At 41.1% G+C, this 26,039-nt stretch overlaps 1 protein-coding gene across 2 annotated transcripts; it reads left to right on the top strand.

The window, feature by feature from the left end:
- Positions 1-1,495: 1,495 nt before the first annotated feature.
- ARF4 (ADP ribosylation factor 4) lies at positions 1,496-26,039 on the top strand. 2 transcript variants are annotated; one of them, XM_032289584.1, is made up of 6 exons: positions 1,496-2,593; positions 14,386-14,466; positions 15,104-15,213; positions 19,811-19,882; positions 21,785-21,910; positions 25,109-26,039. In XM_032289584.1, exons 1-6 carry the CDS (start codon positions 2,527-2,529, stop codon positions 25,193-25,195), a joined length of 543 nt encoding a protein of 180 aa, XP_032145475.1. In that variant the 5' UTR covers positions 1,496-2,526; the 3' UTR covers positions 25,196-26,039. The 2 variants fall into 2 exon arrangements, with proteins under 2 accessions (XP_032145475.1, XP_032145476.1); XM_032289585.1 differs by lacking the exon at positions 14,386-14,466.

Raw genomic sequence — 26,039 nt, 5'->3', positions numbered from 1 at the left:
AGGTTGGTGCAAAAGTAACCCATATCACTATTGCAAGTGGATTCTACAAGTTCTTGTTCTGCATTTACACACACACACAAACACCCAGGGGAAATACACACTTTTCTGTTACCTTATAGCACTTAAACTATTTGGCATTTTGCCACTAAATGTACCTCGGAGAGTTTTTCATTAGAGTATGTCTTTCTACATCATTCTTCTGACTCCTTAATCTTTTTTGTGTGTATGTGAGGGAGTTTCACTCTTGTTGTCCAGGCTGGAATGCAATGGCATGATCTCGGCTTACCGCAACCTTTGCCTTCTGGGTTCAAGTGATTCTCTAGCCTCAACCTCCCAAGTAGCTAGGATTACAGGCATGCGCCACCACGCCCAGCTAATTTTGTATTTTTAGTAGAGAGGAGGTTTCTCCATGTTGGTCAAGCTGGTCTGGAACTCCCGACCTCGGCTGATCTGCCCACCTCGGCCTCCCAAAGTGCTGGGATTACAGGCGTGAGCCACTCTGCCCGGCTCTCCTTATTCTGTAGCACGGATACACCAGTTTGTTCAGTCATCCTATCACTCAACCATATTTATTGAGTATTGGCGGTGTGCCAAATTCAGGAAATACAATGTACTATAAAAATGGACTAGTTTTCTGCCCTCCTGGTGTTTTCTGACAAGTGGGGAAGGGAGCAGGCCATCAATAGTAATATTAAATGTGAAATAATAACTACAAAGGGAGGTTATGATGCTTTCAGCTGAGTAATAGATTTATCTCTTCAAGAAGTCGACAAAGTATTTTCCTAGAGAAAATACCTTTAAACAGATCTGAAGGTGGGTGAACATGGCTTAACTGGGGTAAGAGCAGGGGTTGGCTTGCAGCAACAATGTGATGGAAGAATTATGTTGGAGGTGGAGAAAATTATGAGGAACTTGCTTTTTAATACTTTTTTTTTAAACAACATACATACCTTATTTTGTAATCAGAAAAACTATGAGATTATAATTTTTTTTTTGAGACGGAGTCTGGCTCTTGTCGCCTAAGCTGGAGTACAACGGCGAGATCTCGGGTCACCGCAACCTCCGCCTCCTCCATTCAATCGATTCTACTGCCTCAGCTTCCCGAGTAGCTGGGATTACAGGTGCCCGCAACCACGCCAGGCTAATTTTTTTTCCCCCTGGGACAGAGTTTTGCTCTGTTGCCCAGGCTAAAGTGCAGTGGCACAACCTTGGCTCACTGCAAGCTCCACCTCCCAGGTTCACACCATTCTGCCTCAGCTTCCCGAGTAGCTGGGATTACAAGCGCCTGCTAACATGCGCGGCTTTTTGTATTTTTAGTAGAGATGGGTTTCACCATGTTGGCCAGGCTGGTCTCAAACTACCGACCTCAGGTGATCCACCCATCTCGGCCTCCCAAAGTGGTGGGATTACAGGCGCGGGCCCTAATTTTCATATTTTAAGTAAAGATGGAGTTTCACCATGTTGGCCAGGCTGGTTTTGAACTCCTGACCTGAGCCACCGCTCCCAGCCTGATCACAAATACTTTTAAAGTGAAGAGGCTTTCCACTTCCTCAAGATAAGGTGTTAATCTTTCATGCTTCTAGGAGAAAAAGTACAAGAAAAGCAAGACTTCCTCGTTGCTTTCTCTCGAAAAAGCAATAGCCGATGAATGTGTTGGAGCGCTCTCGCCGTGACAGAATTAGGGATCTTCAGTATGACCTGGCGTAGTGGTTGAAGCGTCTAGCCCTAGCTCCTTATTGGGGTGCCACAGCTTCTCCCCCCAAGCGTCGGCTTTTAGCCACTTTAATCCGCAAAAGTACTGCCCGGTCTTCAGGCGTAAACTAAGGCAAGAGTCTGGTGCGGTGTGTGAGACGTGTAAGTTCAGGGCATCAGGGAATCCCCAACGCGCGTACCGTAATAGAAGAGGGCGCGGTTCCTCACCTAACCCACAATGCTCAGCTTGCCTTTCCGGAAACAAGGACTGTCACCTCGACAATGCCTTCATCCTGGCGGAAGCGTCTTGCCCATACTCTGATTAGAAGTGACGAAGCGAGGTATTGTGGGACTCTGTCCGTCTTCCAGTACGCATGTGTCAGCTGGCCTCTCTCGGCTTTTGGAGCCACGTTCGGGCGGTGGCGGCGACGCGAGAAGCAAGTCAACGAAACCAGCCAATCCCCTGCGCGCGCAAGCGCAGTGGCTCGGCAGCACCGGAAGCGCAGGGGGATGGGGCAGTGGTGACGCGATTCTGTCCGCGTTGGAGGGGCTGGGCCGCGGCTGAAGTCGCCGCGGCCGCCGCGTGACGTGGCACAGCCAAAGCCTAAAGGCTAGAGCCGGAGCTGCCGCGCCAGTCGCCTAGCAGGTCCTCTACCGGCTAATTCCTGTCCCGGAGCTTCCTCGGCACAGCTGCCAGCGAGACGTTCCAGCCTCCCTGTTTCTTCCTCCGCTTTCTCTTCTTTCTTGTTTAGTTTGCTGGGAGCGCGAAAGGAGAAAGCACGGGGCCGCCCCAAACGCCTTTTGCTTCTGCCCATCGCAAGTGCCACTACCGCCATGGGCCTCACTATCTCCTCCCTTTTCTCCCGCCTCTTTGGCAAGAAGCAGATGCGCATTTTGATGGGTGAGTGAGGGTCTGCGAGTCGAGACGGGACCCTGGAAAGGCAGGGTCTCCCCAATTGCGGTGGCCTCTGGGCCTGTTTTTCCCTCCGCCAGCCGTGGTGGGGGAGGGGCGCTGGGTCGGGGGTCGGTAGAAATTCTTAAGGGGGAACAATGGAGCGGAGGGTGAGCGATCGCCCCAGATCGGTCGCCCGGCGAGACAGGGACAGGGCTTCGGTCAGGGCTTCTTGCTGGACTTGGCTTTTTCTCCTCGATCTTATTGAAAGCTGGGCAGCATTGGGCAGAGATGTGGGGAAAGCCAACTCTAGGAATCAGACACTTGGCTAGGCCCTCCCTGGGGGTGCGATCTGCATACCTTCTTGTCCGGGTGTGGACAGCGGTCAGGAGCGAGGCAGAGCAACTCCAGCCTTTTCCTTCCCCCTCTGCGCTTCGTGTACAGGCCCTGCACACTCCATTGGTATGTGAGCCAGCGGCCACCCGGAGCCCAGAGCCGCCCGGGGCAGGAAGTGCGGTGGCCAGGGAGCACCTAAGGTTTCCGAAGCGTCCGGAGTCCTTAAGCGCTCACTTTGCTTAACTTTGCCGTGCGCTGGTTTCCTTTTCAAGTTTTCCCCTCCTTGTTCATCGCATTCTCTGAAAATCGCTTATCTTTTGTCTATTTCTTTGGCTGTTTAAAAAAACTTTAAATGTATTTGGTTTATTCTCCTAGGTTTTCAAACTTGTTTTTAGCTGGCCTAAGGTCTAATGCAAAAGAATTTTAGAAACATTTTTTTAAAAAACCTGATAAATTTTCAGTAACTGAACTGAACATCATGACGCTGAATTTTAGGGTAGCCTTGTTAGATAGTAACTACAGTGTTGTTGGTTTTTTAAATTTCTTTTTAGATAATTGACTTTTTAAAAGCTACTTTTTAGGGGGCGGGTTTTTGCTCAGCTGAGGGAGAAGGGCTGTCAGTTGGCTGATACAAGCAACCGCACCCGGTTACTGTGAGCATTCTACATTACAGCTGAGCTCCACGGACTAGAATAACGCTGAAAGAAGCCCTTCTCGCTTTGAACGTTGAAACTTGTTGGTTCATTAGCTTGTTTTCTACCGGAGGAGGTTTTATTTTCTTTTTTTTGGAGACGGAATTTTGCTCTTGTCGCCCAGGCTAGAGTGCAGAGGCGCAATCTTGGCTCACTGCAACCTCCACCTGCTGGCTTCAAGCGATTCTTCTGCCTCAGCCTCCCAAGTAGCTGGATTACAGGCATGCGCCAGCAGGCCCGGCTAATGTTTTGTATTGTTAGTAGAGATGGGGTTTCACCATGTTGGCCAGACTGGTCTCGAACTCCTGACCTCAGGTGATCCGCCCGCCTCAACCTCCCAAAGTGCTGGGATTACAGGCATGAGCCACCACGCCCGGATGGAGGTTTTATTTTCGAGCTGTTCTACCACTGAAAGTTTTCAAACACAAGCTTCTGTAGTATTTCAAGGTATAGAAAGAGTACAAGTATTTACATTGGCTCATGTTTAATTTCCTCTTAATTCAGCTTATTTACAATTTATAAAACAATTGTTTATGATTCATTCATAAAGATAAATAAAAGTATTTTCTCTTTCAAAGTTTCTTAGATTTCCTTTGTCAAGAGGACAGAATTATTTTAGGAAAGCAAGCACATTTAAGTTTTAAGTGGCTGAAAGTTGGCAGTCTGAAAAAGGATCTGAAGTTAATGGGTGGACTTTGGACTGTGATAAATGTATTTCCAGCCTGTTCCTTTTTTTTTTCTTTGACGGAGTTTCCCTCTTGTTACCCAGGCTAGAGTGCAATGGCGCGATCTTGGCTCACCGCAACCTCCGCCTCCCGGGTTCAGGCAATTCTCCTGCCTCAGCCTCCTGAGTAGCTGGGATTACAGGCACGCGCCACCATGCCCAGCTAATTTTTTGTATTTTTAGTAGAGACGGGGTTTCACCGTGTTGACCAGGATGGTCTCGATCTCTTGACCTCGTGATGCACCCGCCTCGGCTTCCCAAAGTGCTGGGATTACAGGCGTGAGCCATCGTGCCCGGCCCCAGCCTGTTCCTTAAAGATATTTACCAATACGTGGTTGTGTTCCAGAACATGTAGTATATTGGTCTTTTTACTTAAGATTTATTGTAAATAAATTGCTGTTTTTCATTTCCTTAGTCTTGTGACTGATGAAAGTATCAGGGGGCAAGGAAGATACAAGTATGCTACCAGCATTTTCCTATATTTTCTATATTGGGAGGCATTTCCCACCACCCCCAAAAATGATTGGAAGAAAATGGGAGAGAAAAAATATTTAACTTTGCGCTGTGCGGAGGAGTGAAGTAATGATTTAGGAGTTATTTGTTTTGAATGTTTTATTACTCAAGCATGCCATTCTTTTGCACTTTAATTTTGACATAATCAGTTTTCCTTGACTAAAAACACTTTAGTCACAAGATCAACATTAATGGTAACTCATCAAAGGAAGTATCAACACAAGGGAGATATGTGCATGAACAGGGAAAAAGGTGGTTTGGAAGTTTGATAATTTTTAACATTTTTCTGTCTGGCTTTATGAGTCGCAGCAAAAATAATCACTTTTAAAGTGCCTGCCCCATTCAGCTGTTGGAATTTATCAGTTAATGTTTTACCTTAGTGTGCTGCTTTTTTCTTTATAAAGCTCAGATAAGATTTATGTGTTCCTGAGTCACTGTTTTTTTCAGACTTTACCATTTTAAAGTATAAGGAGATAGCAGTTACCTGATGTGTCAGTTTGCCAACCTAGTATGGAGAAGTTTTAAATTTAATTCCTATACCTGCTGTTCTCCCGAAAGTTCAAGTAACTTTAAATGATATTGGAAGTTAGCTTGTAGTTAACTGTAATTAAAAATAAAAAGCCAACACAGTGTATCAAAGTTAATATCATCTGAACTATTGGTTGACAGAAATTATATAGTAGTTATTTGTAAGGGGAAGTTACGAGAGTAATGATGCTGCCCGAGTTAGAAAGCTATAGCTTCTGGCCAGATACGGCGGCTTACGCCTATAATCCCTGCACTTTGGGAGGCCAAGATGGGAGGATTGCTTTGAGGCCAGGAGTTTGGGACCAGCCTAGTCAACATAGCAAGACCCCATCTCTATTTAAAAAAAAATAAAAATAAAGCAATAGCGTCTGTATTTCATTTATTTATTTATTTATTTAGAGATTGAGTTTTGCTCTTGTTGCCCAGGCTGGAGTGCAGTGGCATGATCTAGGCTCACTGCAACCTCCACCTCCCTAGTAGCTGGGATTACAAGTGCCCACCACCAAGCCCGGCTAGTTTTTGTATTTTTAATAGAGACGGGGTTCCACTATGTTGGCCAGGCTAGTCTCAAACTCCTGACCTCAGGTGGTCCAACTGCCTTGGCCTCCCAAAGTGCTGGGAATACAGGCAGCGCCATCACGTCTGGCCAGCTTCTGTATTTTGTGTGTGTGTGTGTGTGTGTGTGTGTGTGTGTGTGTGTGTGTGTGTGTATTTTTAAATATTTATATATACATTTATTTTAAATAATAATGTTTTTATTCTCTTGAGTAGCTGAGACGACAAGGACACGCCACCATGCCTGGCTAATTTTTGAAATTTTTTGTAGTGACAAGGTCTCACTATCTTGCCTATTCTTGGGCTAAAGCGATCCTTCCACCTTGGACTCGCAAAGGGCTGGGGTTACAGGAGTGGGCCACTTGGCTTCATTGTCCTGTTTTAAGTCTGGTTTCTGTATCTTGATCCATGATAAGATGTAATATTGTAATATTGCTAAATGAATCCTTAAATTATGTATGTATCCAAAAATACTAATGTGTTCTGCAGAGGAATTATTAATTCTGATCTCTTTACTTTGAACTTCCCAGTTCTTGCCTGTTGAAAAGGTGAAAAACGGTTACTTTTTAAAAGTTTGCTGATACCAGTGTAGTGCAGTATGCTGGTATAGTTCTGTATGGTCTTGTGTGTGACTGGTTTTGAGGGCCTAGAGAGGTTCAGGAGAAAGATCCTGTGTTTGTCACTTTAAAAAATATTACCAAGCTAAAGAATGGTGTTTTATATTTGTTTCTTAGCATATTTTGTAAATTTTTTTTTTTTTTTTTTTTTTTTGAGACGGAGTTTCGCTCTTGTTACCCAGGCTGGAGTGCAATGGCGCGATCTCGGCTCACCGCAACCTTCGCCTCCTGGGTTCAGGCAATTCTCCTGCCTCAGCCTCCTGTGTAGCTGGGATTACAGGCACACACCACCATGCCCAGCTAATTTTCTGTATTTTTAGTAGAGACGGGGTTTCACCATGCTGACCAGGATGGTCTCGATCTCTTGACCTTGTGATCCACCCGCCTCGGCCTCCCAAAGTGCTGGGATTACAGGCGTGAGCCACCGCGCCCGGCCTATTTTGTAAATTTTTTATTTTTTTTTCCTGATTGTAAAAGTGGTATATGTTCCATCTGTTGCATTTAGAAAACAGGTAAAAGAATAAAGTGATAATTACCTATCTGTAATTTCACTGTTCTGTCATATTTACTCTCAGCCTTATTTTTGTTTTTATTTTTATTTTTCGAGACAGGGTTTTGCTCTGTCACCCAGCCTCTGGGGCACATACAGGTGGCATGACAATAGCTCACTGTAGCCTTGAACTCCTGGGCTCAGGCGATCCCTCCTGCCTTAGACACTGGAGTAGCTAGGACTAGAGGCACCACTACACCCTGCTAATTTTTAAATTATTTTTTAGAGAATGGGGGGTCTTGCTCTGTTGCCCAGATGATCTTGAACTCCTGGGTTCAAGAGATCCTCCTTCCTCGACCTCCCAAAGTGCTGGGATTACAGGTGTAAACCACCACATCTGATACACTCTCAGCCTTTTAAGAGGAAGTTTTTGTTCCTCTAAAATAGTTGTGATATTTAGTTTTGTGTCCTCTCTTTTTGATTTAGCTTATTGGAGGCATTGTCTCAGGTTATGGGTTGAACATATAAAAAAAAAAATTAGCAGGGCATGGTGGCATTTCTAGTCCTAGCCTTTAAAACAACAGGCTTTTCTGATTAGTTATGTGACTATAGGAAACAGAAAAGGCAAAAATCCTTAGTTTCATGGTACTAGTTGATAGGTACAACCATCCTTAGATGCACCCTTTTGCATTATTACAATAATGCAATAGGCTGTCAGAAACTTTGATAATTTTCTGCTAATTAACTCACTGATAAAATGTAGATGTTTCTCATCCACATGTAGAAGCAGAACCTAGGTTCACATTTTTCCATATATCTGGTGGCCCCAGTTTCAGTTTGGATAGTCAAGCCTCTGATGAATTAGAGTAAATACACACACACACACACACACACACACACACACACACACACACACATATTTTTTTGAGATGGCATCTCTCATCCAGGCTGGAGTGCAGTGGCATGATCTCAGCTCACTGCAACCTCCACCTCCTGGGTTCAAGCAATCCTCCTGCCTCAGCCTCCTGAGTAGCTAGGATTACAGGTGTCCACCACCATCCCTGGCTAATTTGCATAATTTTGGTACAGACAGGGTTTCACCATATTGCTCAGACTGGTCTTGAATTCCTGACCTCAGGTGATCCACCAGCCTTGGCCGCTCGAAGTCCTGGGATTACAGGCATAAGCCACTGTGCCCAGCCAAAATATTAAGATACAGTATGTCCACCAGGAAAACCTAAAGGCAGATGGCAGTATGTAAATAGTATTTGAAATCTCTGGCATCAGAACTAGGGTTTTTTTGGTTCTGGCTTTTTAGAAAACTTAAGCAAAAAAATCGAGATATAATTCATATACTGTAAAATTTACCCTGTTACAGTGCATAATTCCCTGGGTTTTAGTATATATATTCACAAAGTTGGGTAACCATCACCATCCCCCAGGGAAACCTGATACGCATTAGTAGTAGTTCCCATTCCCCCTTTTCCCATCCTCTGGCAGCCACTAATCTGTTTTCTGTTTCTGTGGGTTCATTTATTCTGGACATTTCATTTAATGGAATCATATAATTTGTGACCTCTTATGTCTGGCTTTTTTTACTTGGCATGATGTTTTGAAAGTTCATTCATATTCTTTGTGTAGTTTGCAGGTACGAATCAGAATCTTCCAAGAAAAAAGAAAAGAAAAAAAATTTAAAAAGCCGGGCGCGGTGGCTCACGCCTGTAATCCCAGCACTTTGGGAGGCCGAGGCGGGTGGATCACCAGGTCAAGAGATCGAGACCATCCTGGTCAACATGGTGAAACCCCGTCTCTACTAAAAATACAAAAAATTAGCTGGGCATGGTGGCGCGTGCCTGTAATCCCAGCTACTCAGGAGGCTGAGGCAGGAGAATTGCCTGAACCCAGGAGGCGGAGGTTGCGGTGAGCCGAGATCGCGCCATTGCACTCCAGCCTGGGTAACATGAGTGAAACTCCGTCTCAAAAAAAAAAAAAAAAAAAAAAAAAATTAAAAAAAGAAAAAGTTCATTTATATTATAGCATATATTAGTACTTCATTCTTTTTTTTTTTCTTTACATTTATGTCACATAAGCACCTCATTTCGTTTGATGGCCAAATAGTAATTCAATTGTATGGATAAACCATATTTTATTTATCCATTTATCAGTTGATGAAAATTTGTTTTTTTCCACTTTCTGGCTCTTCAGCATTCGTGAACAAGTTTTTTGTGTGGGCATGTGTTTTGATTGATAAATACTTAGGAGTGGAATTGTGTCATGGTAACCGTGTTTAACGTTTTGAGGACCTGATAAACGTTTCCATTTTACATCCCCATTTACATCCCCACTAGCGATATATGGGGATTCTAATTTCTCTGCAAGACTTAAAAATAACTGTTCTTCTATTTCTGTGATTGTGGGGACATTTCTGAACATTAAATGTCTTATCTGAAAAATGGAAGGTTATTGTGAGGATTGAATTCCAAAAATGTATAGAATCACCTAGTACTGTGCTTAGAATGCAGTAAGTATTCAATTTAAAATTATTATTATGTAAAATTATGTGGCTTGGGCAACATGGCAAGACCTCATCTCTACAGAAAATCTCACCTGGCTAATTTTTGTGTTTTTTTAGAGACAGAGTTTTGCCATGTTGCCCAGGTTGGTCACAAACTCCAGAGCTCGGGTGATCCACCTGCCTCGGCCTCCCAACATGCTGGGATTACAGGTGTGAGCTACCACTCACGGCTTCCCAACTCATTTAATTTTTCTTTTTTAAAGATGGATCTTGCTGTGTTGACCAGGGTGGTTTCAAACTCCTGGGCTCAAGCAATCCTCCCAACTCAGCCTCTCCTAAAGTGCTAGGATTACAGGTGTGAGTGACTGTGTCTGGCCGGCAAAGATTTCTGAGGTAGTTTTGCTGCTATATTAACACTTTGGTCAAATTGCAAGTCTAGTTAAGGAGAACAAATAATAATTCCAGTACATCTTTCAAGACGGTTGTTTGTTTATGGACGTGGAGGGGAGGGAGAACGTTGCTGGGCTATACAGATTAGTCTTATCTTGGCCAGTTGAAAATCAGTTGTAGTTTTCATTTTGTGGAGAAATTTCATTGCCGAATATTGCAGCATTAAGGAAATACATATGAAATGACTAAAGTGGCACAAAATTGTTGGATCGATATGTTTTTGAATAAAGAACTATAAGTTTTAAGTGATGATGTTATACGTTTAATTTGTGCCTTAAAGCTTAGTAGAAATATCTTTTTAAAAACTTTTGCATTTATACAGCATTATTATTTTTGATGCAGCTTCGTAAGATACATTCTATGTTGCTGTGAGCCATTAAACTGTTATCTTGTAATATATATTTAAAAAATAATTTGTGGATGCTTAAAAGTTATTATGGGTTTATTATTCCCCCCCCCCCCCCCCCCCCCCCAATTCTGGAGTGACCTAGAAATGGTTGGATTATTTTGTAAACACTTACCTTTTTAAAAAAGTAAACTGGGCCGGGCACGGTGGCTCACGCCTGTAATCCCAGCACTTTGGGAGGCTGAGGCGGGTGGATCACAAGGTCAAGAGATCGAGACCATCCTGGTCAACATGGTAAAACCTTGTCTCTACTAAAAATACAAAAAATTAGCTGGGCGCATGGTGGCACGTGCCTGTAATCCCAGCTACTCAGGAGGCTGAGGCAGGAGAATTGCCTGAACCCAGGAGGCGGAGGTTGCAGTGAGCCGAGATGGTGCCATTGCACTCTAGCCTGGGTAACAAGAGCGAAACTCCGTCTCAAAAAAAAAAAAAAAAAAAAGTAAACTGAATATATAAAATATTATATATTTAAAGCCCTCAGGCAATCATCTTCTAAAAGATACATCAGGAAATGTAAACAGCCCAACATTTTAATAAAAGAAATCTACTTGGACAATTTTTTTTCTCTTTTCATAAAAGTAATCGGTAAAAAAAATTTTATCAGTAAAGGAGCAAGGAAACTATTAAACAATTCTGTAAGTAGAGGAGCAAGGCAGCTGTTCATACAAACACATATGAAAGCTATTAAAAGAAAACTTGTATTACCTGCAAGCTTTTCTATAATTCAAAATAATATAATCATGATTTGTCTTGGATTTCTTCCATTCTTTGTCAATATTTTTGGATTTACTTTTTTTTTTTTTTTTTTTTTTGAGATGGAGTTCCCCTCTGGTTGCCCAGGCTGGACTGCAGTGGTGTGATCTCGGCTCACTGCAACATCTACCTCCTGGGTTCAAGCAGTGCTCCTGCCTCAGCCTCCCGAGTAGCTAGGAGTACAGGCATGCTCTACCACGCCCCAGCTAATTTTTTAGGAGAGACAGGGTTTCACCATGTTGGCCAGGCTGGTCTCAAACTCCTAACCTCAGGTGATCCGTCTGCTTCAGCCTCCCACAGTGCTGGGATTACAGGTGTGAGCCACCATGTCCAGCCTACATTGTTTTTAAATGGCAATCTGAGGTCCAGTTGGAGCTCCAGTGAGAACTGGCAAGGTACCATAGTTTGTGGTTGTGTGTGTGTGTGTGTGTGTGTGTGTGTGTGTGTGTGTGTTTCCTAATCAGCATCTCAGTTTTAATTCTGACTTGGCTTAATCATATTTGAACTTAGTTAAAAGTTAATTTTGGTTAACTTAAAAATTTGATCTGAATTACCCAAAGGGGTTTTATGTTTTCAAGAGACTTAGCTTTGTAGAATCATTTAAAGATCCAGGTTTTTTTTTTTTTTTTTTTTGCCACCCCCACCTTTGTTTTATATCTTGTTACTAAAGATGCCAGACTTTAACTTAGCTCCTTTTAATGGTATTTTTTAGAACTCTGTTTTCTGATCTTTTTGATACTGTTCCATGCTCAAAAAATAAAACACTTGCGTAACAGTTGGTTTTTATTATTATGCTCATGAATGAGGGTTTGGTGTGGGCTGATTGCACTGACTAGTATTTGGGAAGGAGTAAACCTGCATCCAGCACGAAGTGTCGAACAGAACAGGACAAAGGAATAAAAGGCTTGAGTCTCCAAAAAGATCTTAAAGTTATTTTTGGTAGGGCACAGAGTAGAAAGGGTTTTTAAGAGGGTCCAAGGAATCCGAATTGCTTGTAGCCTTCAGTTCCATTTTGGACTAACTCATAAAAGATAGACTTAGTTGCACTGGAATGTAAATTAGATAAGTGAGATAATTTCAGTTCTTTTTTAACTTACTAGCATTGCTTTTATGTGCTAAGTCATGCTTTGACTTAAATATTAAGAACTAGGCCGGGCGCGGTGGCTCAAGCCTGTAATCCCAGCACTTTGGGAGGCCGAGGCGGGTGGATCACGAGGTCAAGAGATCGAGACCATCCTGGTCAACACGGTGAAACCCCGTCTCTACTAAAAATACAAAAAATTAGCTGGGCATGGTGGCACGTGCCTGTAATCCCAGCTACTCAGGAGGCTGAGGCAGGAGAATTGCCTGAACCCAGGAGGCGGAGGTTGTGGTGAGCCGAGATCGCGCCATTGTACTCCAGCCTGGGTAACAAGAGCGAAACTCCGTCCCCAAAAAAAAAAAATAAAGTGTCCTTGCTTAAATCAATACTCAGTTGAATCTATATAAAAATCAGCGCTAAGTTAAATCCAGGCAGCCAGATATGATATCCTAAGAACAAACATGTATTCCATTAGGCTATTAGATATTGATATTTCATTTGTGAGGGCTTTAGCAAACACTGCAGAATATACAGGTTTTAAGAGATTCATACTTACAAGCATTTAATTTGTTCTTCACTATCATTCTAATAAAGAGGTATAGCCTCTTGTTCTAGTGTGGATTTTTTTTCACAAGCAAGCACATTTCTCCCTATATGAACTTCTGCCTCAAATGAATCATTTTAAGAATTTAGGCCTGGCACAGTGACTCACACCTGTAATCCCAGCACTTTCGGAGGCTGAGGCGGTTGGATCACCTGAGTTCAGGAGTTCAAGACCAGCCTGGCCAACATGGTGAAACCCCATCTCTCCTAAAAAAATTAGCTGGGGCGTGGTGGTGCGTGCCTATAGTCCCAGCCACTTGGGAGGCTGAGGTAGGATAATCGCTTGAACCTGGGAGATGGAGATTGCAGTGAGCTGAGATCGCACCATTGCACTCCAGCCTGGGTGACAGTGTTACTGTGTCTTAAGAAAAATAATTTAGCCAGGCGCAGTGGCTAAAAAGTTAGATATTATTGTCACAGAACCTATTTCCTTTCTGAAGAATTTAAAAAAAAAGATATTACTTATATTGGAGTTGAATATGAGAGGGCCATTTTTATAACAGAGGCTAATCAGACTTTGGTTTTCATTTTGGCACATTTAATGTTGAAAAGGATTTAAGCAGCGGTAAAATTGACTTCACCTTCCTTTATTATCATAAGGTGACTAGGACATAGGTATACCAGTGTATTTTTACCACTTAGCATCAAAATGTTACCCAAATTTTACTCTGTATATAGGAGAAATTTTTTTTACAAATCTTAAGATAATTCTTAATTCACTTATGTGTTCTCTGAATCAACTTCTAATTTGTGTGGTTTTTAAATTTTTTTAGTTTTAATTTTTATTTTTTCACAATTTTTTTATGACTGACATAATTTGTGTTTTAAAAAATGGTGGTAGTACAGCTGGGCACGGTGGCTCACACCTGTAATCCCAGCACTTTGGGAGGCCCAGGCAGGTAGATCAATTGACGCCAGGAGTTTGAGACCATCCTGACCAACATGGTGAAACCTCATTTCTACTAAAAATACAAAAATTAGCTGGGCGTGGTGGCGGGCACCTGTAGTCTCAGCTACTCGTGAGGCTGAGGCAGGAGAATTGCTTGAACCTGGGAGGCAGAGATTGCAGTGATTGAAGATCACGCCACTGCACTCCAGCCTGGGTGACAGAGCGAGAGTTTGTCCCTCCTGCAACCCCCCAAAAATGGTGGTAGTTCATAGGATTAATAAGGACTTGAATTGCAAGAGATCTTAGATGATTTGATCCAGTCCCTTTATTTTATGGCTCATTTCTTTGGCCTCAGTGTCCTAAAGTCACTCAACTAGTTTGTTGCAAAGCTAGAGATTAGAGCCTAACTCAGCTGTATACTCTTTTCCTTTTATTAGTACATGCTGTCTCTCTTGGTCTAAAAAGAAGAATGGAAAGGCTTGCTGTAGGAAGTGTTGCCTTTGGGAATGAGAAATAAGATTATTTCATTTCTAACTCATTTGTGTCTTGAACAGTTAACTTCTACTTTTGAACTATTTATTTATTGTAAAATTATTTGTTGGGAGTATGCTTTTGGTCTGGATTTTAAATCTATAATGTCTTCTTCTAGTTGGATTGGATGCTGCTGGCAAGACAACCATTCTGTATAAACTGAAGTTAGGGGAGATAGTCACCACCATTCCTACCATTGGTAAGAAAGTTTACAGATGACTTTATACCATGATATGTTGTAAAGTGAAATATAATACAGTCTAGTTTTGACACTGTCTTTTTGTTAAGCTTGTTGATTATCTTAGAAGTACTTTTAAAACAGGCCAGGCGGGCATATCCCCTGAGGTCAGGAGTTCAAGACCAGCCTGACCAACATGGAGAAGCCCCGTCTCTACTTAAAAAAAAAAAAAAAAAAAAAATTTTAGCCGGGCATGGTGGTGCATGCCTGTAATCCCAGCTACTCGGGAGGCTGAGGAAGGAGAATTACTTGAATCTGGGAGGCTGAGGTTGCAGTGAGCTGAGATTGAGCCATTGCACTCCAGCCTAGGCAACAAGAGTGAAACACTGTCTCAGAAAAACCAGGCCAGGTGTGGTGGTCATGCCTGTAATCCCAGCACTTTGGGAGGCCAAGGTGGGTGATCACTTGAGCCAAGGAGTTCAAGACCAGCCTGTATAACATAGTGAGACCTTGTCTCTGATGTTTAGATTTAAATTTTTTTATTTATATATAAAAAGAAATAATTGCTTTTAAAACACTATTCTAAAAAAATTCCACAATAAAAGGTTTTATTTTCTTAATGACGCTGCACAGCGGTCATTTTTGTTTTTCTTTGTAGGTTTTAACGTGGAAACAGTAGAATATAAGAACATTTGTTTCACAGTATGGGATGTTGGTGGTCAAGATAGAATTAGGCCTCTCTGGAAGCATTACTTCCAGAATACCCAGGTAAGGGATACTATATGTTTTTATAACTTTTCTTTGTGGGTTTCATGCTCTAAAGTTTATATCAGTGTCTAGTATTTACTTGGATGTTGGTGTTTACTATGAGTTGGCATTTGTCTTATCTCCACTTCCACATTCTTTAGTGGACTCTCACTTATACCTTGGAAGGCTAACTTACGTAGAGTGGAAGAGTTGTATAGCAATTACAGTAAATGTTTGGAAGACGGAATGGGTGATGGTGTACTTCTCAAGTATGAATTGGGTCTCTTATCCGTAGTTCTTTGATTTCCATCTTAGTTTAGAAAGTAAGGTCTGTATAAACTGTCATTGTAGTTTCTGATGAATATAAGACAATGCATAGTCCTTTGTTTAGCCCAGTTAGGTGTTTACTTTATTAAATACATTAAGGTCTGTTCGCTGCATTGATTTGTAAAATATTTTTTATATTGCCATGTAGTATGTATATATAATACTGGCATGGAAGAGACCTTAGTGTTCCTGTAGAACAGGAGTTCTCAAATTTGGTGGCACTTAAGAATCACATGGGGAACCTTAAAAATCCCAAGACCAGGATCATCCCCTAGACCATTTGAATCAGAATCTCAGGGTATATAATCCAGGTATAGTATAGTAGTGTTTCTTAAACTTTAATATGCATATGAATCACCTGGGTATTTATTAAAAATACACATTGATTCCATAGGTCCTAGGTAAGGCCTGCAATTCTATATTTCTAGCACTTGGGTCGTGCTGATACTACTGGTCTGGTGTCTTACAACACAGCACTATTTACATTTTGGGCTGGGTTATTCTTTGTTGTTGGGTATGGGGAGGGCTCTCTATGCATTGTAGGATGTGTAGTAGCATCCTTGTCTCCTACCCACTAGATGCCAATAGCAGCTCCCCCTATCCGGCAGCCATAAATCTCTCCACACCTGTAAAATATCCCCTGGGAGCAATATTGCTCCCTGCTGAGAACCACTGTTCTTAATCTAACTAATTCTCTTATATCTGAGGAAACTGAAACTTAGAATGACTTACCCAAGACAGGAGAGTTTGTTCTTACTCTGCCTTTGTTTAACTTGGTCCCAACTCTGTTGTTTTTTCTGTCACCTAAGGAATTTCTTGTCAGTTTTTGTTTACTACTTAAGTTGGTAAGGTTTTTTTTAAATGTGATATCACTAGCACTTTTTATGTTTAAGACTTGCAATGTCATCTTGTTATCCGACTCTTAAAACATTGCATACAAGTGGGGTATATTGCCACCAGGTGGCAGTGAATACCCTAGGTGAGTGGCTGGGACAACCAGGTTTACATAGTATGTCATATTAAATAGTGGTATGCATTTTAATTTAAAAATGAGAATGTTTACGGTCATCAATATAGCTGTGACTAGAAAAGATATTTGATACAGAGGCACATGGTTTAAAAAAAGCTTCATCTTGGAAAATGTTAAATACAAAATTCTTGGGACCAGATACCACCGTTTCTGATCTCAGAATTTTGGGGGTTTTGGAATATTTGCATTATACCAGTTGAGCATCCTAAATCTAGAAATCCAAAATCTGATATACTCCAATGAATTTTTATGCTGGTGTTCAGAAAGTTTTGGATTTGGGGGTTTTGGATTAAGGAAACTCTGTATACATATATAGTCATCTCTAATGTGCTCTACCCTCTAGTCTTTGTTTTTTTCCTGAGATGGAGTCTCGCTCTGTTGCCAAGGCTGGAGTGCAATGGCGTGATCTTGGCACACTGCAGCCTCTGCCTCCTGATTTAAGCAATTCTCCTGCCTCAGCCTCCCAAGTAGCTGGGACTACAGGCATGTGCCACCACACCTGGCTAATTTTGTATTTTTAGTAGAGATGGGGTTTCACCATATTGGCCAGGCTGGTCTCAATCTCCTGACCTCATGTGATCCACCTGCCTAGCTCGGCTTCTCAAAGTGCTAGGATTACAGGTGTGAGCCACCGCACCTGGCCAATGTATTTTGAAAGAGTTAGATACGAAGTAAAACCTTGCCAATCCTTAATCCTAATAATTCTTGACCCAAGGTAACCCTGGCTTTATCCCTAGATTTGTTTAGAATGCTTTAATTTACTTTGCATTCTTAATTTCAGATTAGACCCAATTCTGGCCTCTTCGGACCACCTTAGAAATAAAAGTCCAAGTACTATTTCCTAGGGAGTTCATGCTAGCTGGGGAAAGCTTTATGTGTTACTTGATACAATCAAAGCTAAGTTCTTAGCTTGCATTCCGAGCATTCCTGATTAGTTCTTCTAGCTATAAAATTTGAAAGAAACGAATTATAACTTTAACCATGTTTCTAACTTATACTAACAAACTATGGCACAGTGTTATTAGGTAATTCCAACTAATTTGCCATTCTAAATAATTAAGCAAATATTTGGCTGTTAAAATAATCTTACAGCAGCTGGGCTTAACTGTAGAATCCTAACTTTTCTTCACTCTTGATTCTAGGCTGTTCGAAGAAGAAAATAATTAGGGATTAATTCCTAAAATAATTCTCCTTCTCAGTAATGTTACTTTGGGAACGATAGTATTATTTACGTTTTAAAATAGAGTAAAGGCTGGGTGCAGTGGCCTATGCCTTGTATTCTCAGCACTTTGGGAGGCTGAGGTGGGAGGATCACTTGAGCTCAGGAGTTTGAGACCAGCCTGGGGACCGTGTCTTTACATAAAAAAAAAAAAAAAAAAAAAAAACCCATAAAAATGAAAGGTTAGTAATCAAGATAAAATTAGATCCCTTTTAGGGGTATTACCTCTTGTGAAGGGTAGGTTTCAGGACTGGGTGCTGTGGCTTATGCCTGAAACTGCAACATTTTGGGAGACCACAACAGGAGGATCACTTTAGGCCAGTGGTAGTTCAAGACCAGCGCAGGCAACAGAGTGAAACCCTGTCTCCATAAAAAAATTAAAAAAAAAATAATTGCTTGGGCATGGTGGCACACTCCTGTAGTCCCAGCTACTTGAGAGGCTGAGGTGGGAGGACCACCTGAGCGTAGGAGTTGGAGGCTGAAGTGAGCTATGGTTGTGCCACTATACTCCAGCCTGGGGGACAAAAGGAGACCTTGCCTCTTTTTTAAAAAAAAGATGAAAAAGGTTTGGTTCTAAAAAGGAATAGCTTTTGAAACAGGGAAAGGAGACAGATTTGCTAAGTAAATGCCTGTGATAAGCCAAGCACAATTATAGATCTTTTATACCTCTGTGATTCCATTTAATATTTAACAAGTTTATGAAGTTGGTAGTATTTTTATTTAATAGAAGAGGCATATTCAAGGATTAGGTAATATATGTAACAAATGGTGTAAGATTTGAATTTGAGTCTTTTCCCACCATAGTATATTGGCTCCTAGAGCATCAAAAGTTACTTTTTGTTTTTTGAGATGGGGTCTCACTCTATTGCCCAGGCTAGAGTGCAGTGGCACAATCCTGGCTCACTGCAGCCTCAACTTCCTGGGCTCAAGTGATCCTCCCTTCTCAGCTTCCTGAGTAGATGGGACACCATGCCCTACTAAAAATTTTTTTTTTTTTTTTTTTTTTTGTAGAGACAGGGTCTTACTCTGTTGCCCAAGCTGATCTTGAACTTCTGACCTCACGTGATCCTCCCACCTCAGCCTCACAAATTGGTGGGATTAGAGGTGACATGCCAGCCAAAAGTTTTTTCAAAGGATGGGATATTTAAAGTGATGGGTTTCCAAGTGGTGTAGATGCAGTATAAAATAAAATTAAAAAGTTATGGTTTCCAACAGAGACAAAGGAAATGGACTTGTAATTTGCTAAAACAAAGGAAATTGTCATTTAATGGATGTCAAATAAGCATTGGATGCCCTAGAGAGCCCAGTACTCTGGTAATCCTGAGAGGTAAATAGAAAATGATTAGATCCCTTTTAGGGGCATTACCTCTCGTAAAGGGTAGGTTCCAGGACTGGGTGCTGTGGCTTATGCCTGAAACTGCAACATTTTGGGGCCGGACGCAGTGGCTCTTGGGCTCAATTGATCCTCCCACCTCAGCCTCCCAAGTAGCTGGGATTACAGGCATGCACCACCAAGCCCAGATAATTTTTTGCATTTATTTTTTGTAGAGACGGGCTTTCACCATGTTACCCAGGTTGGTCTCGAACTCCTGAACTCAAGTGATCTCAGGCCTGATTGCTTGACTGCCTTGGCCTCCCAGAGTGTTGGGATTACAGGCATGAGCCACCATGCCTGGCCAAATTCACGATTCTTTAGGCTCCTTGATTTGTTATTTTTCTTTTTGTTCCTACTGTGTGGTTATTTTGGTACCTGTACTTATATGTGACAGTACAGAGGGGAGAGGGGAAAATGGATACAGTTTATTCCTAGGGTAGTTGAGAAAAGTAGTTAATTGGTGAGGAATAAGATTTTTTTAGATTTGAAATAGCACTGATAAATTAAAATTACAAATAGTTCTCAAATCAGCTTTCAGCGTTACAGCCTTAATGAGACATTTTCTTCCTAATGTCTAACCATTGATAACATTTTTCTGCCTACACTTATGTTTCTTATAGAGAGTGTTGTTTAACTCTTAATATTTACTGAAACAATCTTTCCCCAGGGTCTTATTTTTGTGGTAGATAGCAATGATCGTGAAAGAATTCAGGAAGTAGCAGATGAGCTGCAGAAAATGGTAAGAATATACTTTAAATTCATCATTTTCAAGGCGTGTTTTTCTGGGTGAAACTGGTGGTGTGTTAGTACATTTTACCTATGATGAGATTATACAAATGGTTTTTGAAGGGGGCTAGAAATAAACTTAAGAAACTATATTATCCACAGATTCTTAATAATCTACTTTAAAATCTCTTATAGAACTTTTTAAAAAACACATGGAAGAGTAGCTACTTCATTAAGTTGGGAGGAAGGCACAGCAGCTATTTTTAAAATGCCTCATGGGTAATCTTGATGCCTGTGTCTGGCTGAGGATATCAGATTTAGCTCAGTGCCTTATTTTACCGATATCAAATCTGTATTGCTGAAGCAGTTTTGACCCTAAGAATCTTGGTTCAGATGTTTTGTTCCCAGGGTCATCGGTTCCATTTTCTCTATGTTGTGCCAATAATTACTTTAGAAATGTTTTTTAATAGTAACCATTAAAAGATAAGGAATTCCTTCTGAAAGTAGAGACAGTTTGGTTCACAGTGGCATTTTGCAGACTTGCCATATATTGGATTAATGTTTTCATGTGTTCATGTTGTTATTTTGAACAGAGGAAAACTTAGGAGAATCCTTGTCATGATTTTAAACTTGTAGGCATAAAATGTTTACTGAAATGAAATCTTATTATTATTTTTTTTGAGGCAGAGTCTTGCTCTGTTGCCCAGGCTGGAGGTATAGTGGCATGTTTTGGCACACTGTAACCTCTGCTTCCAAGGTTCAAGGAATTCTCCTGCATCAGCCTCCCAAATAGTTGGGATTATAGGCATGCGCCACCATGCCCGGCTAATTTTTTGTATTTTTTTAGTAGAGACGGGCTGACCAGGCTGGTCTTGAACTCCTGACCTCGTGATCCGCCCACCTTGTCTTCCCAATGTGTTGGGATTGTAGGTGTGAGCCACCATGCCTGGCCTGAAATGAAATCTTAATTCTCATTCATTACTCCTAAGACTAGAGTGCAGTTTGTAAAACCATTGTGCCAGTAAATGTGTAACTAAATCATTGTTGGATTTTTGCCTGAGTCAAATGTCACCAGCTTTCCATCTTTTTTTTTTAAAAAAAGCACTTCATTGAGACATACTTGTTGACATACTATAAATATCAACCTTTTAAATTGCAAATCAGTGGCTTTTAGTATTCACAGTTGTACAACTGTCACCACAGTCTACTAGAAAATTTTCATCACCCCGAAAAGAAATCTTGGAACCATTAGCAGTCACTCCCCATTTCCTTCCTCTCCTGCGCTACACTCCCAGCCTATGACAGCCACTAATTAGTCGGTCTCTATACAGTCACCTATTCTGGACATTCATATAAATGAAAACATACAAAGTGTTCTTTTGTGACTGTTTTCACTTAGCATAATTTTTCAGGGTTCATCTATATTATATCATGCATCAGTACAGGTTCTATTCTTGGTTCCGTTTTTGTATTTTTCATGATACTGCCAACGCCCAAATAATTGTGGTGGTGTCCCACTGTTGGTCCAGCTGGCAGGAAAGAAGTCTGAAAAGTACTTCTGCTATTAAGTACCATAAGATCCTGTCATAAACATCTTATTCCCATATGTGTTTCTTGCCCTTATCAATTCTGACAATGGGTAATCATGAAGGCTGAATGATGAGTGATTTGCTTTAATGGAGTTTAGGATGATTGACTTGAAAAACAATCTGTCTTACTTGAAGGCATATGACTGTTTGCTCTGGATTTAAAAACTGAGTGGTATGAGTTATGAGTATCTGAACTTTATGTAGAGAAATTTGGTTAATGTTTAATAATGTATATAATGCTGAGTAAAGTATATCTAGGAAGGCGGTTTGTTTCAAAAATTGGATCCTGGTTGGTAGTTTTTAATGCCTTACCTTTTAATTTCCAGCTTCTGGTAGATGAGTTGAGAGATGCAGTGCTGCTGCTTTTTGCAAACAAACAGGATTTGCCAAATGCTATGGCCATCAGTGAAATGACAGATAAACTAGGTCTTCAGTCTCTTCGTAACAGAACAGTAAGTATATGGAGATTAAAATTAACCTCTTGACTATTAAGAGTTATTAGGCTGGGCACGGTGGCTCACACCTGTAATCCCAACACTTTGGGAGGCTGAGACGGGCAGGCCACCTGAGGTCAGGAGTTCAAGACCAGCCTGACCAACATGGAGAAACCCTGTCTCCTAAAAATACAAAATTAGCTAGGTGTGGTGGCGCATGCCTGTAATCCTAGCTACTCAGGAGGCTGAGGCAGGAGAATCACTTGAACCCAGGAGGTGGAGGTTGCGGTGAGCTGATATCATGCCATTGCATTCCAGCCCGGGCAACATGAGTGAGACTCTGTCTCAAAGATAAAAAGGATAATTGTGTAAACTAGTATTCAGTTTAAACATTTATTTATTATCTCATTTTGACAAATAATGAGCACATCATTTATTTAAAAATATGGTAATAAGCTTTAAATATCTTTGATTTTTGTAAAGATATAGAAAACTATTGTGGAATTGGTCTAAAGATTATTGATAGTCTTTTTTTAATCTTTTTTTTTTTTTTTTTTGAAGGGGGAGGTGGAAGGAATGGAAAGCAGATTATTGATAGTCTTAATTTTAATTTTGTATCTTTTAACCCTACAGCAAACATTTTGTAATTTGGCTTTCTTATTAAGGGTCCAGTATTTTTAGCAACTGAAATTTAGCTAATATTGTTTAGTAGTGTTTGTTTGCTTGTTTTAAAAGTGGAGATGGGGGTCTCACTTTGTTGCCAGGCTGGTCTTGGGGTCATGGACTCAAGCAATCCTCCCACTATCTCAGCCTGCCAAAACGCTGGGACTCAAGCTGTGGTGCCCAGCTTTGTTTGCTTGTTATCAGCTTATGGAGGGGACCAGGTACCATGGCTTTCCTGTAATCCCAACACTTTGGGAAGCCAAGGCAGGATGATTGCTTGATGCCAGGAGTTTGAAACCAACCCGGGCAACAAAGTGAAACCCCATCTCTACAAAAATAAAAACTAGCTGGGTGTGGTGGCATGCGCCTTTAGTCCCAGCTACTTAGGAGGCAGAGGTGGGAGGACTGTTTGAACCCAGAAGTTGGAGGCTGCAGTGATCTGTGATTGTACCCATTACCCTTCGGCCTGGGTGACAGAAAAAGACTGTTTCTTTATTAAAAAAAAAATTGTACTTCTCTAAAATCGCTTATCATTTGAGATCAGTGATTGAGATAAATTATCATAAACTTAGGGTCATGTACTTTTTTTTTTTTTTTTTTTTTTTGAGACGGAGTTTCGCTCTTGCTACCCAGGCTGGAGTGCAATGGCGCGACCTCGGCTCACCGCAACCTCCGTCTCCTGGGTTCAGGCAATTCTCCTGCCTCAGCCTCCTGAGTCGCTGGGATTACAGGCACACGCCACCATGCCCAGCTAATTTTTTGTATTTTTAGTAGAGACGGGGTTTCACCATGTTGACCAGGATGGTCTTGATCTCTTGACCTCGTGATCCACCCGCCTCGGCCTCCCAAAGTGCTGGGATTACAGGCTTGAGCCACCGCGCCCGGCAGGGTCATGTACTTTTTATAGTAATTTTGCATTAACTTGTAAACAAGGCAAATACTGTGGCTGTGGTAAAAAATGAAACAACAGAGAACCTATTGCCTGTTTGAGACATCTCAGGCTGATTTAAACAACTTAAACTGGGCTGGGTGTGGTGGCTCACACCTGTAATCCCAGCACTTTGGGAGGTGAAGGCAGGCGGATCACTTGAGACCAGGAGTTCAAGACTAGCCTGGCCAACATGGTGAAACCCTGTCTCTACTCAAAATACAGAAATTAGCTGGATGTGGTGGTGCATGCCTATGTAATCCCCAGCTACCTGAGAGGCTGAAGACATGAGATTCTCTTGAGCCTGCCAGGCGGTGGTTGCAGTGAGCTGAAATCACACCACTCCAGCCTGGGCAACAGATTGAGTTCTCTGCCTCAAAACAATAAATAAACAAACATTAACTGTAAATGATACAAGTTTTCCACGCTGTGAAGCTATGAATTTGAGCCTTTTCTCAGCCTCCTAGGTTACTGAGATTTGGTATTCAAATAATTGGCAATATGGTATACTTGCAGTGGCCTTGAAACATTAAACTGGTCAAAAAAATTAATAAAACGAAACTATGCCTTAAATGTAAATTGCTTTCTAGTTTTTATTTTCTTTTCTTGATACTTTCACATAGTTACTGGAGATAAGATTCATTACCATCTAAAAAACAAGAGCGGGCTCAGCATCGTGACTCACGCCTGTAATCCCAGCACTTTGGGAGGCAGGCAGATCATGAGATCACGAGTTCAAACCCAGCCTGGCCAACATAGTGAAACCCCGTCTCTATTAAAAATACAAAAATTAGCCAGGCATGGTGGTGCATGCCTGTAGTCCCAGCTACTCAGGAGGCTGAGGTAGGAGAATAGCTTGAATCCGGGAGGCAGAGGTTGTGGTGACCCAAGACTGTGCCACTGCACTCCAGCCTGGGCAACAGAGTGAGACTCAGTCTCAAAAAAAAAAAAAAAGCAAGAACATTTTAGAATGCATGAGACTAAAGATAGTAGAATTATCTGAAAAGCTTGCCCCTAAAATATCAACAAACTCTACTCTTTCAAAAATTTACCTCTTCTACTTTGGGGTAGTTTATTAGTTACTAATTTCCCCATGATTTCTCTTTTCAGATTAAGTGGTAGAACGTTTACTAAAAGGGAACTAAAAACCAGCACTGAAAGAAAGCTGAATGACTGAGGGGGCGGGGAATGTTGTTTAAATATAATGAATAGGTAGAAGTAACTTATTTATTTATTTATTTTATTTTATTTTATTTTTTGAGATGGAGTCTCACTCTCTCGCCCAGGCTGGAGTGCAGTGGCATGACCTTGGCTCACTGCAACCTCCAGAATAGGTAGAAGTAGCTTCATGTTTAAAAAATAATGTAATCTAAAAAAGTAGAGACAAAGTCTCCCTATGTTGTCCAGGCTGATCTCAAACTCAAGTGATCCTCCCGTCTCCACCTCCCAAAGTGCTAAGATTTATAGGTGTGAGCCACCATGCCCAGCCAGAAGTAGCTTTAAATATGGGAGAGTTTTGTGAGAAGCAAGAGATTGAGAAGACTCCTAATTTTGATTAAGAAAGTTGAAACACTGGTTATATATTAACTGTGTTAATCAATTTTTTTCTTGTCTTTTCTTTACAGTGGTATGTTCAAGCCACTTGTGCAACACAAGGAACTGGTCTGTATGAAGGACTTGACTGGCTGTCAAATGAGCTTTCAAAACGTTAAATGAAACTGGATAACTAACCAAGGACATGTTTGATAAAATTGGTCTAGGCTTGTTACAACAAAATTAGTTTGTATCTTGGTTATTAAACAGTATCTGGGACTGGTTTGGGCAGAACTTATTTTGTTGCCAATTATTGTTTACCAAGTATAATGTTGCTATTTAGCAATGTTATTGGTTTTAAAAAAAATTCTCCTTGGGGAATAAGTATCCTCTTTCAATTTTACTTCCTATAAGCCTAAATGCCTGGACATAGCTATTGTGAAACCTTTAAATAAATCTGTTTTGAGTGGTTTTTGAGCCCCAGACAAATAATGTTTTAAAGTTATCCCCTTGCTACTTTACTGACACCTTTATCATTCCTGAGACAGTCTGCTAATTTTAAAATGTAGCATTCCATTTGTATTTATTTCTCTCCCTTGCCAAAAATGATTTTCTAATATTGCTTGTACCAGCCAGGGAAAGATCCAAAACACTATTCAGCTCTCTTGCACTGAGGAAATTTTTTCCCCCTGCATTGACTCCTGGCCTACATCAGCCAAACTTACCTCGGTGTGGTTTGGATTTGATAGCTAATTAGTTCCGTGCTGGTTGCAAAGAATTGATATTTAGATGGTTTTTAATATTCAGCAGATTGTCTTCCTTTATATCATGTCTTTTTTTTATGTTGCATGTTGCTTTTGTTATCAGCCTGATTTTTTGCTCAGTATATGATAGTTCTGCTGATGTTTTATTATTGGGCAGACATATCTTCATTGAGTTTTTGGAAAACTCATCAAATTCAATGAATACATTTTCTTCATAACCCATTTGGAATTATTCCTAATAAAATGGTAAAATACGTAA

The sequence above is a fragment of the Sapajus apella genome, unplaced genomic scaffold (assembly GCF_009761245.1).
Source record: "Sapajus apella isolate SASKATOON/1434 unplaced genomic scaffold, GSC_monkey_1.0 scaffold23, whole genome shotgun sequence".
Lineage (NCBI taxonomy): Eukaryota > Metazoa > Chordata > Mammalia > Primates > Cebidae > Sapajus > Sapajus apella.
The sequence above is the reverse complement of the archived record's forward strand: the minus strand, read 5'-3'. Positions and strand labels throughout refer to the sequence as shown.

Coding starts and splice junctions, on each gene's coding strand:
- ARF4 (XM_032289584.1), top strand. CDS start 2,527: ATGGGCCTCACTATCTCCTCCCTTTTCTCCCGCCTCTTTGGCAAGAAG. Junction 2,594..14,385: donor GCAGATGCGCATTTTGATGG/GTGAGTGAGGGT, acceptor GTCTTCTTCTAG/TTGGATTGGATGCTGCTGGC. Junction 14,467..15,103: donor CACCACCATTCCTACCATTG/GTAAGAAAGTTT, acceptor TTTTCTTTGTAG/GTTTTAACGTGGAAACAGTA.